At 43.0% G+C, this 18,467-nt stretch overlaps 1 protein-coding gene across 2 annotated transcripts in view; it reads right to left on the minus strand.

Annotated features, from left to right (window-relative positions):
• KIAA0753 (KIAA0753 ortholog) overlaps positions 1-18,467 on the minus strand; it is a 56,038-nt gene that overhangs the window by 36,939 nt on the left and 632 nt on the right. The window contains exons 1-7 of one of the 2 annotated variants that reach the window (XM_005858872.2): positions 14,883-17,208; positions 14,029-14,190; positions 12,001-12,622; positions 9,977-10,083; positions 8,618-8,680; positions 7,994-8,209; positions 4,910-5,120 (exon numbers count right to left, since the gene is read on the minus strand). In XM_005858872.2, coding sequence (XP_005858934.1) covers positions 4,910-5,120; positions 7,994-8,209; positions 8,618-8,680; positions 9,977-10,083; positions 12,001-12,622; positions 14,029-14,124 — 1,315 coding nt within the window. In that variant the 5' untranslated portion in view covers positions 14,125-14,190; positions 14,883-17,208. Of the gene's footprint in view, positions 1-4,909; positions 5,121-7,993; positions 8,210-8,617; positions 8,681-9,976; positions 10,084-12,000; positions 12,623-14,028; positions 14,191-14,882; positions 17,209-18,467 lie in introns of those variants that run through there. The other variant, XM_005858873.2, reaches the window with a different exon arrangement.

The raw sequence follows: 18,467 nt of genomic DNA on the forward strand, positions 1-18,467 counted from the left end.
AGTAAAACAAAGACTTATATTTTTGATATTTATTTTATATATTTAAATGCCATTTAACAAAGAAAAATCAACCAAAAAAATGAGTCCGCGTGTCACCTCTGAAACGCGTGTCATAGGTTCACCATCACTGTCCTAGGGTTACCAGAAGGAGGGGAGAGAGAGAGAGAGAGATATCAAGGGATTAAGAACCTATGTGAAGAAATAATGATGGAACATTTCCTTAACCTGGTGAAAGAAAAAGACACACAAGTCCAGAAAGTACAGAGAATCCCCAAAAAGATGAATCCAAAGAGGCCCACACCAAGACACATCATAATTAAAATGCCAAAAGTTAAAGACAAAGAAAAAAAATCTTAAAAGCAGCAAGAGAAAGACAGATACTTACAAGGGAGCTCCCAGAAGACTGTCAGCTGATTTCTCAAAGAAACATTTCATGTCAGAAGGGACTGGCACAAAATATTCAGAGTGATAAAAAGCAAAGACTACTCTATCCAGCCAGGGTATCATTTATAATTGAAGAAATTAAGAGCTTCCCAGACAGGAAAAAACTGAAGGAGTTCATTACCACCATACCAGTAAATGTTAAAGGGATTTCTTTAAGAAGAAGAAAGAAAAAAGAGGAACATAATTACAAATAATAAAATGGCAATAAATATGTGCCTATCAATAATTACTTTAGATGTAAATGGATTAAATATCCCATTCGAAAGACACAGGGTAGCTAAATGGATAAGAAAACAAGACCCATATATATGCTATCTACGAGAGACCCATGTCAGAATACAAGACACGCACAGACTGAAAGTAAAGGGATGGAAAAAGATATTTAATGCAAATGGAAACAAAAAAATCTGGAATAGCAAAACTTATATCAGACAAAACAGACTTTAAAACAAAGGGTAAAAATGAGACAAAGAAGGCTATTACATAATGATAAAGGGATCCATCTAACAAGAGGATATAACCCTTGTAAACACTTACGCACCAAACATAGGAGCACCTACATATATAAAGCAAATACCGATGGACATAAAGGGAGAGACTGACAGTAATATAATTATAGTAGGGGATTTTAACACCACATTGACATCAGTAAATAGATCTTTCCAGACAAAATCAACAAGGAAAGAGGGACCTTAAATGACTCAGGAGACCATATGAATTTAATTGATATTTTCAGAGCCTTTCATCCCAAAGCAGAATATACATTCTTTTCAAGAGCATATGGAGCATTTTCCAGAATAGATATATACAAAACAAGTCTCAATAAATTTAAGAAGATTGAAATCATGTCAAGCATTTTCTTCAAACACAAGGGTATCAGAGTAGAAACCAATTACAAGGAAAAAACACCTTTAAAAACACACAAACATACTGAGGCTAAGTAACATGTTACTAAATAATGAATAGGTTAATAATGAGATCACGGAAGATTCGAAAGATACCTAAGACAAATGAAAATGAAAACACAACAACCCAAATCTATCAGACACAGAGAAAGCAGTCCTGAGAGGGAAATTCACTGCAATACAGGTGTACCTCAAGAAACAAGAAAAACCTAAAACAAATAATCTAACTTTAGAAAAAGAATAGCTCAAAATGAGTAGAAGGAAGGAAACAATAAAGATCATAGCAAAAATAAAATAGAGTCCAAAAATATCAATATGAAAGATCAATAAAACCAAGAGCTATTTCTTTGAAAAGATAAACAAGATTGATAAACCTTTAACCAGACTCAAGAAAAATAGAGAGGACCCAAATAAGTAAAATTAGAAATGAAAGAGAAGTAACAACTGACACCACAAAAATACAAAGTATTGTAAGAAAATACTATGAACAACTACATGCCAACAAACTGTACAATATGGAAGAAATGGATAAATTCATAGAAACATACAATTTCTCAAAACTGAATCAAGAAGAACAGAAAATTTGAACAGACCAATTACAACCAACAAAATCAAAGCAGGAATCAAAAATCTGCCAACAAACAAAAGTCTTAGACCATAGCTTCACATGGGGAATTTTACCAATTATTCAAAGAACTAACACCTATCCTTTCTCAAACTATTCCAAAAACTTCAAGAGAAGGGAAGACTCCCAGTGTGGAGGTTAAATGAAAATGCCTTATGACCCAGCAATTCCTCTTCTAGGTTTATTTCCAAAAAAATCCAAAACACTAATTCAAAAGAATATATGCACCCCTATGTTCATTGTAGTGTTATTTACAATAGCCACGATATGAAAGCAACCCAAGTGCCCATCAGTAAATGCGTGGGTAAAAAGGGGAGGTACATATCTACAATGGAATATTATTCAGCCATAAAAAAGAATAAAATTTTCAGGTCAGTCAGAGAAACACAAATATCATATGATTTCACTTATAAGTGAACAAAATAAATGGACAAACTAAATTGAAACAGACTCATATATACAGACAACAGACAGATAGATGGTTGCCAGAAGAGAGGGAGCCGGGGGACTGAGTGAAAAAGGAATAGAGACAAAACAGTCAAGGGGATGTAAAGTACAGCATAAAGAATATAGTCAATAATATTTTAATAACTATGTATGGTGCCAGGTGGGTACTGGAAATATCAGAGGGACATTCTGTAAAGTATATGATTATCTAACCACTAGGCTGTACACCTGAAACAAATACAAAATAATATTGAATGTAAACTGTAATTTAAAAATAAAATTTTAAAAAGCACCAAAATAGAATCTTAAGGAAAAGAGTACAGAGAACAATGATGTTCATTCAAGTGCTAAAATAATTTTTATCCATTAATCTTTAACATAGTATAAACATTAATCAATTGTGCAAGTACAGTACGTGCAATTCTGATTTTTTAAATTTGTGTTGATGATTATAGCAAATAAGCAATAATATTCAATAGAACATATATAAACAGATACATGCTGAAATTAAACATAGTTTACAAAGTAAAAAAAAGGAGAAGCAATCCCACTAAATCTGGGGGGCAAAATAATGTCTACCATTAGAATTATTACTGAATTAAAACCCACTCAAAGCAGAAAGAGAAAAAAGGAAAGGTATAAAAATTGTAAAGAGAAAGGCAAAACTTTATTTGCAGGAGATATCATCTATCTGGAAAAATACAAAAGAGTTAACTAACAAAATCTCATATTTCATCAAATCTAAAACACTAAGTATAAACATCATTATTTTATGCACAATAGCAAATTTTAAAATATTGCCAATTAATTATGATATCACCAAATTTAAGAATGTATCCCAATTTCAGAAATGTTCAAATGTATACCTTATCATAGCAAATTAAAGATTCCAGCCAAGTACCAGACATAAGAGCAATGTACACATCCAACAGCTCTCCTATAAGGAGCAATAACCAATTTCAAAATTAATAAAAAAGAAGGTCCCATTCACAAGAGCAATAATAACTGGAAATAAACCTAACAAGGAATTTAGGCATGCATATGTATTCCTATTCAGGAATTCTTGTATGCAGAAAATTATAAAATTCAACTAGAGAGATGGAAAAAGAACATGGATAAATTGATGGGCCAACTTCATATAGTAAAGATGCCATTTTTCCCCTAAATAATCTATGAACTCAATGTAATACCAATCCAGATCCTGACAGCATTTTTCATGGGACTTGACAAGCTCATTTTAAATTCCTCTGAAGATAAGCAATCATCATCAGCAAAATTTTGAAAAAGAAGAAAAAGTTGCCTCATGAAATATTAAAATTTTCTGTAGCAGAAAAGACATCATAAGCAAATTGTAAAAGCAAGTGACTAAGAGAAAATATCTGTAATATATGTATACCATAAAAGGATTAAGATCCTGATTATATAAAGAATTTCTATACATCCATAAGCAAAAGACATAGACCCCAGCAGGAATATGGCAAAGGATATGAATAGACAAATCACAGAAGAGGAAATAGACATGAAAAGAAACAATAATCTTCCTCACTAGGAATCAGGGAGATACAATATAAAATACCAATGGTAAGATACCATTTTCCACTGAGAGACTGGGAAAAAATTTAATTTCATTATATAAAGAACTTGGCAAGGACATGGGGAAATATATACTGATGATCACTGCTAGTCAAAACATAATTGTATGCCTATTTTCAAGGACAAGTTGCCAGTATATGTCTAATTGTGCATACCACATAAGTTAGCAATTCCACTTCCTAGAAATTTACTATTATATAAATAGATATACTTATCCTATATAATAAAAGGGTAATACGCAAATCGACAGAACGGCAGAATGACCGGTCGCTATGATGCGCACTGACCACCAGGGGGCAGACGCTTAACGCAGGAGCATGCTCCCACAGGGGTAGTGCTGCTCAACCACAAGCCAGGCTGACGGCTGGCAAGCCAGCGGTGGTGGCGGGAGCCTCTTCCGCCTCTGCATCAGTTGGACATCCCCAAGCGCTCCCGGACTACTAAAGGGCACAGGCCGGGCTAAAGGTCCACCCCCACAACCCCCCACTCCAGTGCACGAATGTCATGTACCAGGCCTCTAGTATGTATATAAAAAGATACGTATATATCCAATGTGCATGTGTATATGAATCCATCTATCTATCTATCTATCTATCTATCTATCTATCTATCTATCTATCTATCTATCATCGTTAAAATGAAAATTTAAAGCAGGGCTCTAACTTCCAGCTCTGTGGAATTTACTTTGGGTAGCCCAAATGCTATATGTAGGAAAAGGGAATTCTACTTTTCCATGGTCCCCTATGGAAGAATATTCCAGTCTCCAGCCTAGTTCAAGTATACCTATTGAGGACTAGGTTTTAAATCCTAACTTTCCCCTCAGTGTAGCAAATGTTACAGTCCAGACAATTCCAAAGAATAAAATACCTTGCAATGAACACTTTAGGACACATACCAGCAAGAACCTTCTTTGCCACTGAAGGTTGTCTTGTTTCCTTTGGAAGTATCTTCTTTGTTACAAAAGGTCTCCTCTCACTCTTTGGCAATGTACTTTGCAATCTCTCTAAGGACCGTGGGCTATCAACAGGAAATTTGCTGCTAATTTCAGTAAAATTTTTCTTCACCTTTTTTGGTGACAGTTTCTTTTCCAAGAGGGATTCCAAAGCCTGCCATGAAACAGTCAATTATTCTCTTTGTTTATCTCCTAGTGATTAAAAATTCTGACTTTTAACCACAAGACTGAAAATGAAGACTCCAGAGAAATGTGTTATTAAATGGCTATTTCTAATGATTAAGAAAATACTGTTCAACTTAATTTTAAAACTTTATTATTTAGGACATCAAGTTAATAAAAGCAATTCTGCATGTTCTTTTACATGTGAAGCTCACTAAAACCATAGCAAAAAAATAGAGAATATGAGTACTTTTTTTTGTTGTTAATCCTCACCTGGTGATATTTTTTCCATTGATTTTTAGAGAGAGTGAAAGGGAGGGAAGAAGAGAGGGAAGAGGAGAGAGTGAGAGTGACACATCGATTGGTTGCCCCCCACACGCAACCCAACCAAGGAGGGGATCGAACCTGCAACCCAGGTATCTGCCTTTAACCAGGAATCAAACCTGTGACCCTTTGGTGTGCAGTTCAACACTCTAACCACTGAGCAACTGGCCAGGGCAATATGAATACTTTTAAAGGCATTCAAGTCCTAAAATTAAGCATCACCATTTTAAATACTAACCATAGTTTTCAGAATATAAACCTACATGCTTTTAAAGCATTTTAATTCTCAATAAAAAACTCATAAACTCAAATAATTAAGTAGGTAAACACTTCATATACATTTTCATAAACTAAAGGAAACTCTATGTGTCCAATAGCTCTGGTCACTCATTACCACAATGGTAGATCTGTGTCCCCCTTTCTAACAGAGGCACCTCCTAAAACAAAGTACTCCCTCACTCATGACCAGGCAGTAAGGGCCTGGTGTCCATCTGGCCAATACAAATTAAAGACAACTGAAGTAGTCAGGGAGGTTTAGTTCAGATGACAGTAAGGCAATGATAAGGTAAGCTGTGGGATGGTACATCAACAAGAATAAACTGCGTGCACTATGGAATACTTTCAAATGTGGGAGAGATAAACATTGTGTTTAAGAAACATTATGTTAAGGCACTCTTGCTCAAAATTTGGGAAAGTGACTAGATAAACTCTTGAGATCTTTTCTAGGGTTATAAAGATCTATTCTCTAAATGAAATAATTGTGACCAATAAATGTTTCTTATGGGTAAGTTTAAAAAACATCACATGATTTGATATACTGTCTGAAGGTCCGCATTGGACAATAACCTTCTTGATAGAGAGTTCTAACTACCCAAACATCACCAATGCGTTCACAAACATGCTGGATAAGGGGCTTGTAAAGGTAGAGGAGCCTTAAAGACTGCCACGCTAGTTAATGGTGACACTGGTCTGCCATTAGCCCACGAGGCTCCCCTCTACAGCACCTTTCCTCTACAGCCCACAGCTCACTGTGTCACACTGACAGACAGGTCGTCCTTTGATTTGTAGATGAAAATATGTGGTGTAGTGGAAATAACAGTGGCATGAAATCAGAAGATAGGAATTTGATTCCCAGCTCTCAAGGGAAGTAATTGTGTCATCTATCTAACCTTAGCTTTTATAAAAATTTTATCTGTAAAATAAGACATACTGCAAATCACAGCACTGCAGTAAAGATAAAATGGCAAAATTACGTGGTAGCACTCTGTGAACTTTGGAGAGCTATCAAGATTTAAGGCCATGTTGTCCTTGTCGTCTCTGTGACTGGTAAGAAGAAAGAACACTATTCATTCCTTACTAGTACATGCCAACTGTGATTTCCCGAAGTTTCTAGCCATATCACAAGACTTGAGGCTCTGCTTCCATGTATCTTAAAACGTCTTTTCCCACAAATCTCTCTAGATTACATGCTAATATTCTAATTAAAGCACCAATTTAAGATTGCTTTACTGTTTTCCTTTTCTATGCTAATAAGTTCTCTATTAAATGGCAGAGCCAGGAAATGGAAAATTCTTTTTAATTAATGGACCTGGTTAAGGGTTTTTATATGTTCTAGATTCAAATCACCAATTCTCAAAGAAGTGAAATACAATATAATAGACTAGACCAGCAGTCGCCAACCAGTGGTCTGCCAACCACTGGTGGTCCGTGAGGTCTGAAAGGTTGGCGACTGCTGGACTAGACTATAAAAACAATAAAATAAAAATGAAGCCCAGCCTAGCTGGTTTTTCTCAGTGGATAGAGTGCCAGCCTGCGGACTGACAGGTCCTGAGTTCGATTCTGGTCAAGGGCACATGCCTAGGTTGCAGGCTCAATCCCCAGTAGAAATGTGCAGGAGGCAGCCTATCAATGATTCTCTCTTATCATTGATGTTTCTCTCTCTCTCTCCCCCTCCCTTCCTCTGTGAAATCAGTAACAATATATTTAAAAAAGAAAAGAAAAAGTTCCTAATTCTAGTTTAAAAAAAAAAAAATGAAGTCCTTTTACTGCCCTCAGTAAAACTTTAATTTACTAGTTGTAGCAGCTTTGTCTGGTATTCTGCATAAACCTCAATGAAACTTGGAGATGATAAACATTATTTCCCTGCTTAGAAAAAAACATACTTTTGCGTCATCTCATACACCAAAAGGTTGTGGGTTGGGTTCAATTCCCGGTCAGAGCACATATGGGAGGTAACCTATGGCTGTTCCTTTCTCACACAGATGTTTCTCTTTCTCTGTCTCTCTCTTTTCTCCTTTCCCCCCTCCTCTCTATAAAAACATATCCTTGGCTTAAGCATAAGTGATGGATGTGGACAACAGGGGGTGAGGGTGAGGGCAGGATTGGGGGGACATTGGGGGGATAAGGACACATTTGTAATATTTTAATCAATAAAGGGAAAAAAAAGAAAAAAAACACACACCACATATCCTTGGGTGAAGATTAAAAAACAAACAAACCAAGAAACAATGCATTTTTAACAACAATAAGTCAATTTCATACCTCAATTTGTTGCAGGATATCTATCACCACATCAGAAACGGAAGAATCAGCATCCACCTTGGCAGAACAGAGCGAAAGCTGGCGGATGAGGCTGCCCAGTTCCCTATACTGAGCAGGAATTGGGTGCTCCCCTCGGTCAGTGAACTGCGTGACAAACATCTGTAAGGCCTGAACGGCTCCTCGATAGGCGGATGCCAGCCTGGACATTGCCCATGACTGGCAATAAGTGAAATATGAGAAGTTATTTCCATATTCAGAACTTCCTGACATTAACCCCACCCTTAAGAATATTTACAGTCTACCTTCTTTCTATATTGAACTATTTCTAAGGTGAAAACTTTTTCATAAAGGGAATTGTAACGTTTACAGATTTCTAATGACAAAGTCTTTTTCTCCCTATTCTTCATTTCTTACAGCAGCAGTAACAACAGCAATCTATTTTCAAAAACGGTTCCTTGGAAGACAACCACAAATTCAGAATATTTAAGGTGCTAATGCCCTCACGAACAGGTTTCTACAAGCACTGAAAATGGTATTATGCAGAGAACACACATGATACTAACAAAACACTGGAAATCCAATTTAGAAATAATAAGTATTAATCATAATTAAGTTGCATCATACCTTCTTAGTGTGTTTAATATTATGTGGACTCAATTTATCCAATTCTTCCTGGATTTCTCTAACCTGTTTTGTAAAGGGGGGAAAAAATGAAAACTTGGTACCTTTCCACTGATCTTTTTTTTATAGAAAAGGAAACAGCTTGTTTTGTCCAAACATAACCATTATTATTTCAAGTCACTTGAAAATGAGACAAGGCTCTTCATTCATGTACCCCCAAAATAGATCATTGGTTTTCCACCCCTGGGTCCCCAGTGTAAAAGGAACTAAACAGGAAGGAGGGAAGGGGCAGGTGACTCTGAAAGGTAGGAGGCCAGGTCACAGTCTTCAGTGGGTCCTGTTACAGAGCCCTGGGAGTCTTTATAGCAGAGGTCTGACAGGGTAGCATTCATGTTTTAAAACAATCTCTATGGTAGCAATATAGAGTAAGGACCAAAATAGAACCCAAAAGGAATACAGAACAAAATCTAACTCACACATTTTCTTGTAAATAAAAAGGTCCAGGTTTTGGTTCAAGCAATAAGGCCAACATGTGACTTAAGTGACCAGAAATGAGTTAAAGACTTATTAATGAGTAAGGCCTTAAAGTTAAAACACACATTTTAAAAAATCTACCCATAAACAAGAAAAATGCCCATTTATCAGCCATTAAATGTGTCCTGAAAGATATTTAACATGGTCTTCATTCTTTACTACTCAATAAAGATGATCAAAGTATTTACTACTTACTAAGCTTCTAGTCTAGTATATAATAAACATGAGACAGATGGGATTAGGATTCATAACTAGAGACAAAGGGTTTCGGGGTAACTAATCCCCTTGACTTCATCATGTATGTGCTGTACAAGCATTTTTTCTGGGGAAAAGACCCATGGCTTTTAGTAGATTCTCAAGAGTCTATGACACCAAAAAGTCAAAAACCACTACTTAAGGAGTTTGGCTATTTACACATAATACACAAATGCACATAAAGGCAGGTGGCAAAGAGAAGACGGGTTATTTGTCCCTGTGTTCGGGAAATTTAGCCTCACAAACGCGTTAGAATTCATGGAGGATACTGAGGCGCTAATATTCCTGAGACGAAAGGGAAACAAACTCTCACAGCCGTGGGCAAACTACGGCCCACGGGCCGAATTCGGCCCGTTTGAAATGAATAAAACTAAAAAAAAAAAGACCGTACCCTTTTATGTAATGATGTTTACTTTGAATTTATATTAGTTCACACAAACACTCCATCCATGCTTTTGTTCCGGCCCTCCGGTCCAGTTTAAGAACCCATTGTGGCCCTCGAGTCAAAAAGTTTGCCCACCCCTGGGCTAGAAGGTAACACAGGCTGAAGGTCCCACTGCTCCCTGCCCTCACCTGCTGCTGGAGGACGTAGAGCGTCCGGGCGGAGCGCACAGCCTGCTCCTGCCTCCTGACCCGGACGCGCCGTTCTTCATCTGGATCCAAGGCTTCTTCCATTTTATCTGAAAATGTCCCACCCCCCCAAAGTGGATTACAAACCAAACATAAAAACTTTAAAAATTTCAATTACTCAGAGATAATAAAGTTGAAGATCTCTATTTTAAGAAGAAAAATGAAGCTGTAGTAACAGCAAATGTCATTTTCCATCAGCCAAGAAGTCAGGAATAAGGGGGCCTATGTACCGACAGAGATGGAAGGGCCATGATGACATTACCAAGGTCAAGCTCCCCTCCAAGCAGGTGGTATACGTCCACACCAAGCTCCACTGGACAGCCTACTCCACTGTGAGGTACCTTTTACTATTTTAAAATTCTTTATATTGAGCCAAAATCTATAATGCTTTCTACTTTTTTAAAAACCCTTGACTGGCCCATTTTTATGTTTTGCAAGATTTCTTTCTTTCTCCAACATATGAAGATTACATGACTGTCCGAAGCCTTCCATATTTGTTAGGAAGCACAGCCTCGCATACACTGTGTTCCACACTTTCAAAAGGTTAGTTCTCTTTGTAATACTTTAAGCAATAAAAAAATAAAATAAATAAATAAAAATAAAAAAACAAAAAAAAAACAAAAGGTTAGTTCAAAGAAAGTGTTTCTGGAAGACTGACTAAGGGATGTGCAACTCACCCATTCCTTTCCAGTCAGTGGTTTTCAAATATGTCTACAACACAAATTCTTATGCAAAACCATCAAACCATCAGAGAGAAGCAGTGCTTCTTAAGTGCATTTTATCAATTCAAATTTTTCATATTTACTCATTAAAAAACAAACAAACTAGTGAAAGTACTTTTGAAGAACTTGAAAATTTGAAATCAAGGAGTTGTAGACACAGATACAGTCTCTGTGCTTACAAGCCAAACTTTTTCTCTCTGTTGGGCTGCACAGTGTGGAGAAACTGGGTTCATATACTAGAGGCCCAGTGCATGGATTCGTGCACACTGAAAGGAAATTAGAAGGTGGCCAGTGGGGCGGGACTAGGTGAGACGGGCCGGACACATCCTGGAGCCACCTCCCACGGTCCCTCCCCGGCCAGCCGCATCTCAGGCGGCGTCTGTGGAGTGAGTGGGGTTCCTCCGGCAGGTGGGGTCCCTCGGCCTGGCCTGCAGGATTGAGCTGAAACCGGCAGTCCGATATCTCCCTAGGGGTCCCGGAGTGCGACTGGGCACTCTGCAAAGTTGCTGTCGCTCGGCAGCTCCTGCATTGAGCGCCTGCCCCCTGGTGGTCAGTGCGTATCATAGCTACTGGCCAGTTGGCCCATCAGTTAGGCTTTTATATATACAGATATCAATGGTAACTGGCTCAGGCACAGTTTTTAACTGTTCCTCTTACAGATGATTCTCTTTTTTTCTTTTTTATTAAATTTATTTGGGTGATATCTATATATATAAAACCCTAATATGCAAATAGACCGAATGGCAGAACAACTGAACAACCAAACCAGTGGCTATGATGTGCGCTGACCACCTGGGGGCATGCATGGAACATGGCAGGCATTGGCCGTGGCGGGATGGTGGTGCTGGTGAGCGGGGGCGCCAGACCAAGGCGGGGTACCAGTCACTGTCATTGGGGTGAGCCTCTGGTGGTTACTGAAAATTCTTTGCTCCCGTGTACCGCGGTCCTGCTGGGAGCACGCACAGGTTCTGACAACAGGTACCCTAACCCCTAGGCTGGGCCCTTGGTCAGTCGATGACCAAGTGCAGCTTCAGGAAAGGAGCTGTGTCACCTGCCTCTGCTGGAGGGAGGGGCGAGGACAGGAAAAACTCTTCAGAAAAAAGACACTGGTCAAACTCAAAGACCACCTGTCTGGCCATGAGTGCTTGTTCCAGTGACAGGAGGAGGGAGTGGAGTTTGATGGGGGTGGGGGTCCCAAAAGAATGAACGTGTATGAACTATTCCACCCTCACCAATTTTCCTCACCTTTTGTTACTTCTTCGATTTTATGGATACAATTGCTCAGTATTTTCTGGAGTCGCTGAACTTCTAGCAGTCTTCTGTGTTCACATAGGCTTTTGTGGTCACCTGTCCTGCCATGAGGCCGCAGTCCTGGGTCATGGGTGGGTGGCGAATTTGGCATGGTCAAACCTGACTGTCCTGCATGAGATGTGTATACGTATACCTTGGCACCTGAGCTGGAAATTTCTACTTTGGATGGCTGGTGGCTGCAATGAAAAGCTTCTTGATTCTTCATTTCCTTCCTTTCCACCCCAAGGTCAGATTTTTTATGCTTGGTGCATCCACATTTCGGAGAGATTTGGGATTGACTTGTGAGATGATGCTTTTTTACATGTTCTTCAAAGTGTCTTCGTTTCATATCTCTTTTGGCAAGGTGGACAGCGTAGCTAAGTCTCTCTTCTGATACAACAGAAAATGAAACAGAACTGCTCAGATCAGGACCATCTCCAAAATCCAAATCTTTATAGTGGTCCGACTCAGTGTGCGAGTGCTTCAGTTTTTCTATTTTAATTGCATGTGGGTAAGAATACCGGATTGCCAAGTTGCTTGAATGTGTAGGAACATTCTTATTAAACTGCAGCTGGTTCTTTAAAAAAAATAAAAGTAAGCAATCATTAGAAAAATAATATGTTGTATAGTTGGTATATTCCACACCAAGTTTCTAAAATTTTACACATTTATTAGTGCTAGGAGGTATTTTTATTTTGTAATAATAGAATCATCCGCTCTCTTACACCCTGAATCCGTCACATACCACCAGTTGCAGACTGGATAAACAAACTGGCACACTCCTGCTCTGGAATACTCAGTATTTATTTTTTAAATATATTTTATTGATTTTTTACAGAGAGGAAGGGAGAGGAATAGAGTTAGAAACATCAATGAGTGAGAAACATCGATCAGCTGCCTCCTGCACATCCCCTACTGGGGATGTGCCCGCAACCAAGGTACATGCCCTTGACCGGAATCGAACCTGGGACCCTTCAGTCCGCAGGCCGACGCTCTACCCACTGAGCCAAACCGGTTAGGGCATGGAATACTCAGTATTAAAAAGGAACAAACTGACACATGCAACACATAGATGAATCTTCAATACACTGCACCCAGTGAAAAAAATTCTTCCACAAAAGAGTGCATAGCATAGGATTCCCTTTATATGAAGTTCTAAAACTGACCAAACAAACTGTGGTGGAAAAAAATCTGCATAGTGGTTGCCTCTGGAGGGAAGGGCGGGACTGACCAGGAAGGGGCATAAGAGAACCCTCTGGGTAGTGGACATGATCCGTATCTTGAAAGAGGCATGGGTCACACTGGTGTACACATCTGTCAAACTCAGCAAATGTGAATGAATATATTCATTTCAGATGTAAAATTTACATGAAAAGAAAAAATGGTGAAGAATGAATTCTAGTACTAAGTATGATATGCATGCTGAATTACTTAGGGTACCGGTGTCTGAAATTTACTTTGACGTGTCAAACAATAAGTTGGGTTAATGAATGGATCCTAGAGGGATGGACTGAAGGAAAGATATGCAATTGAAAAGTACAGTGAAATAGTAATGGAATCTTGATGTTCACTGTGAAATTCAACTTTGCTGTATATTTGAAGATTTTTATAACACAATGTTGGAAGTAAAAACATTTTGGGTACAACTGGTTGAAGTTCAATAAAGACTGGTTATTAGGTAATTTTAGGAAATTTTTTTTGTCAATTTCTTAGGTTTGATAATGGTATCATGGTTAAGTAGAAGAGTTTATTTTTAGGATCAGTATTCTAAAATATTTAGAAGCAAAATGTCTTATCTGCAACTTACTCTAAAGTGGTTCTGCAACCATTTTAGAGATGGTGAGACAGAAAAACAGGTAGGGCAAATTGTTACAACTGTTGACGCTAGAAGGATTAAAAAGGTGTTCTTGCCCTTTTCTTTCAGCTTTTCTGCTTGAAATGTTTCATAATAAAAATATGAAGGGGGAAGAAAACCACAACTACCTGGGTCTGAAGTCTCCAGGGGTCACTCCTCCCATCTAGTTGGACACTAGACGGGTGATTAACACAAGTTGAAGCTGGTCTGCCTGGTCCCATCATGTCAGATAGTGCAGAACAATTGTGAAAGCCTAGTTATCAGCCAACAGTTCTTCCCCAAACCATTGCCTAAAATAAAAGAAAGCTACTTTCAGACCAAGAGTCTTCAAAGGGAAAGAATAAGTGAAACACAACATCATGCTCTTATAACAATGTTCTAGTAGCCCCATAGCAACCTCATACTAGAGAGCCAATGACATATGAGGATAGGTATATGATAGCTTCTTCCATTTACAAAAGCATTGAAATTAGACTTCCCCAGAGAATAGGGAGACACTACTTTAATGACAATCTATTGAGCCCTTTTCATTCCAAATTTCAAATCTCAAGGGTCTCTAGTAAGATATTACTACAAACAGAGCTCCGCTATGGTCAACAAGCACTTCCCAGCAGGGCATTTTATGCACACATGTTCTACATTAATAAATCCCAACCACTAGTCAGAGAGTAGTCCCGCTTGCTCTATGAGGTGGCTCAAAAGGACACAACTGAACGACTCTAAGTAAACCTCAGGGTCAGAATATCTAGATTTATGCCAGGATCTGCCATTAACCACTGAATGACCTCTCCACACCTCCCATTTCCCCATCTCCCCCCTCTATGCACACACAGCGGAGATAAAAGATACGAAAGTGTTAAGCTGTTACGGGCTCTACTCATTATCACTGCCTCTGCCTATTCTGAAGGCCTCCTTATAGACACGGCATTATCCCTGCACGCGTCACGTGCTTGTTACACACTTGTCTCACGTTGTTATTTACCTATTTCACAGGTATATGTCTCATCTTCCCAGCTAGACAAGGTTCCTTGAGGGGAAGGGCCTTGTCTTGCTCTTCTCTGATATTTCCCACAATACAGTGCTTTGAGCATAGTAGACAATTTAACTCATTTGTTGAATTAAGCTGATTTTCTATGAACTGACTCGTGTTACATGGAGAATTTGTTCTCTCAAAGAATCCCATGGTAAATCAACTGGGAAATGCAGGTTTTAAAAAAAAATCCCTAATTTAAGCTTCTGAATAAACCCAACATCTGTAGACTGGATTTGCTTAAAGACAGATACATCTGAAGGAACATAAAGGCAGCTGTCCAAGATTCCTTATTTCTAAGGCTGTAGAGACAAGATAAAAAACGAAGATGGGAGGAGGTACATGGGCCTGGCAATCCCAACTGGCTTGGTATCACCAGTTGAGGGGCTGGGGCCGCACAATGAAGGAGTCTGCAGAACTGGGGGGCAGGGTGACTGCAACTTTTATGTGGTCAACACCTTCCCCCGGGCTGCATGAGGCCTAATGATCCTTTCTCTACAGGAAAAAACTAGGTGATGTCCAGTTCCCCGATACCCCGAGTGATGCCAAACACACACACACACACACACACCCCCAAACTGTTCCCCTGTACAAAGTCCTGGGACACCTTTCTCCTTGCAATCTGTCCCTTTCCAATTGCTCCAGGAAACCTCCCAATTCGTTACCCCACATACCGTGGGACTTCTCCACACAATATCCCCCCTCCCCCATCCTGAGACACCTCTACATCCTGTGCCTTCATCCACAACCCAGGACAAATCTCCCCAACAGTGTTCCCTCCCAGAGTCCCAGGACCCCTCAACTTGTGCCCTACTCTTACTACAGGATTGCCCCCCTCCATCTGTCCTCCCCCACACAATTTTCTCCCAAATTGTCCCCCCTCACTCTCATTCCAGACACTCCTCCAGCCCATCTGCTCCCTCTCCGCTGTGGGTGATCTCTGAAACTGCCAATGCCCATTTCCTCCCTTGAAACTGAGGACACTGCCACAGCTTCATTCACGCCCCCCGTCGCTCCTGTCCCTGACACTCCTGGCACATTCTCCCAGTCGGTTCCTTCCCCCACAGACCCTGGGCAGCTCCAGGACCTGGTCCCGCGCCCATGGGTGTAAGACACCCCCGCTGCCTGGCTCCTCCCTGCCAGCCCCAGGATACTCCCACCTCCCGTCTCCGCCCCAGAAGCCCCCGGCCCCCTTGCAGACTGTCTCGTCACCACGGTGAGGCCTGAGCCAGCAGCAGTGGTTTCTTCTCCTGTAGACCCAGACACCCACACCGCAGCAGGCACGTGCCCCGCCATAGGAACTCCTACACCTGCAAGCACCCCCAAAGACAGAGGTACCCTCACAGCCTCGGGGACTACTGTAGTGGGTCCCCGCCACAGGCCTGGCACACCTTCAGAGCCCGTCTCCCTGCCCACAGGTCCCGAAGCCCGGGCAGCAGTGGGCCCCTCCGTCGCCAGTCTCCTTCCCCACGCACCAGCGACATCCCCAGGGCTAGTGTCACCCACCACCAGCCCAGGAGTGCCAGCAGCTGTGGGCATTCCCACAGCCATGGCGACTCTGGCAGCCACGGGCATCTCCGCCGTCTGTCTTCTTCCCGATGAGCCCAAGAGATCCCCAGAGAGTGTCTCCTCCTCTACAGGCCCAGGCAACCCCACAGGCACAGGTACCCCCGCAGTCTGTCTCCTCCCTGGCAAGTGTGAGAAGCCCCCAGAGCCGGTCTCCACCCCCAGAGGACAAGGCACCCGGGGAGCAGCGGGCACCTCCACGGCCACAGGAACCCTGGCACTCTGCCTCCTTCCCCAAGATCTGGGGACACCCCCAGAGCCAGTCTCTTCCCCAACAAGCCCAGGTACCTCGGGAGCTACAGCAACCTTGTCAGTCACCGGAAACCCGGGCACCGGCCTCCTTTCCCATAACCTTGGGAAAGCCGCAGACCCCGCATTCTCTCTCACAGCCACCAGCTCCTCAGAAGCCACAGGGACCCCAGCAGCCAGGGGCGTTCCAGTAATGGGAACGCTTTCCCACGGGTTCAAGACCCCTCTAGAGCTGACTTCCGGACACGCAGGGCCCGACACCCACACAGCGGCAGGCACCCTCCCAGAGCCAGGCGCACCCACAGCTGCGGGGACCCCCGCGGGGGCACACCTGTGCTTGGCCATGCCTGATGCCTCGGGCATCCCCACCGCCTCAGACACGCCCACGGCCTGTCTCCTCCTGCACAGACAGGCAACATCCCTGTAGCCAGCCTCCTGGTCCATGGACCCAGGGACCCCTAACGCTGTCGGCACCCGAGCCTCGTGCTCCCCCACCGCCTGCCTCCTCTCCCACAGACTCGGGACATCCTCACAGCACGTCTCCTCCCCAACCACCCCTGGCACTGCCTCAGCCAGAGGCACCCCCAGAGCCTGCTGCCTGGCCCACAGGCCTGGGATGCCACCGTAACGTGTCTGCTCTCCTATGGCTCCTGGCACCACCCCAGCCTGGGACACACCCACAGGCTGGGCTGGTCCCCACAGACCCGGCACACTCCCACTGCCTGCCTCCTGCCCCAAAGCCCGAGGTGCGCCCATGGCCTGTCCTACACGCCAGAGGCCGGGTGCACCCCCGGGGCCTGCCTCCTGCTCCTCGGGACCAGACACCTCCGCGGTCTGGGCTACTTCCCATGGCCCTGGGTCACCTGCAGAGCCCGTCTCTGCCCACACAGCCTGTCCCCTCTCCCTGAACCCTGGGTCGCCGCCCCATCTAGCTTCCTCTTCCACAGCACAAGGAACCCCTACAGGCTGCCTGGAGACCCACAGGTCAGGGACACCCCCAGGGCCTACCTCCTCCAGGGCTCCTCCCCTCTGCCACATGCCTGGGGCACCCACCGAGGGCGTTTCCTCTGCAGCTCTGGGTACCTCCACAGCCTGGCCCCTCCCCCACAAGGTGTCCCCATAGACTGCCTCCTGCACCAGAGCTGGAGCACCCCCACAGCATACCTCTCCCTCCACAGCTCTGGGTACCTCCACAGCCTCAGGCCACCCCGCGGCCCCAGGCACCCCCATAACCGGTCCTCTTCCCCACGGGCCTGGGGCAACCTCGTAGCCTATCTCCTCCACAGTCCCAGGCACCCCCGGAGCTGGTCCTCTCCCCAGCAGGGGTGGGGCAATCCCAGAACTTGTGGCCACAGCCCCAGGCACACCCTCAGGAGGCAAGCTCACCGCCTGGCCCCGGCCCCGCCAGCCCGAGGGCCGCTCACATCCCGCCCCTGGGCCAGCAGCTGCAGATGCTCCTGCGGCCTGGGGCGCGGCCCTAACCTGCCCTTCCACCCACGGCCCCGTGAGACCTCGGCGGCTGGTCTCTACCCACGAAGCTCGGCCAGGCACACCCCTTTCCACCGGCCCTTCTCCTGCAGGTACGGGGTGGAGCTCGACTCGGCTCCCTTCCCCACCCCCTGAGGCTGCCCTCATGGCCTGCACCTTCAGCCACAGCTCCAGGATGCTCTCGTGCCCCATGGACCCCGGGCGGCCTTTCCGCTCCCCACCCCGCGGGCTCCT

Source organism: Myotis brandtii, unplaced genomic scaffold, assembly GCF_000412655.1.
Source record: "Myotis brandtii unplaced genomic scaffold, ASM41265v1 scaffold1223, whole genome shotgun sequence".
Classification (NCBI taxonomy): domain Eukaryota; kingdom Metazoa; phylum Chordata; class Mammalia; order Chiroptera; family Vespertilionidae; genus Myotis; species Myotis brandtii.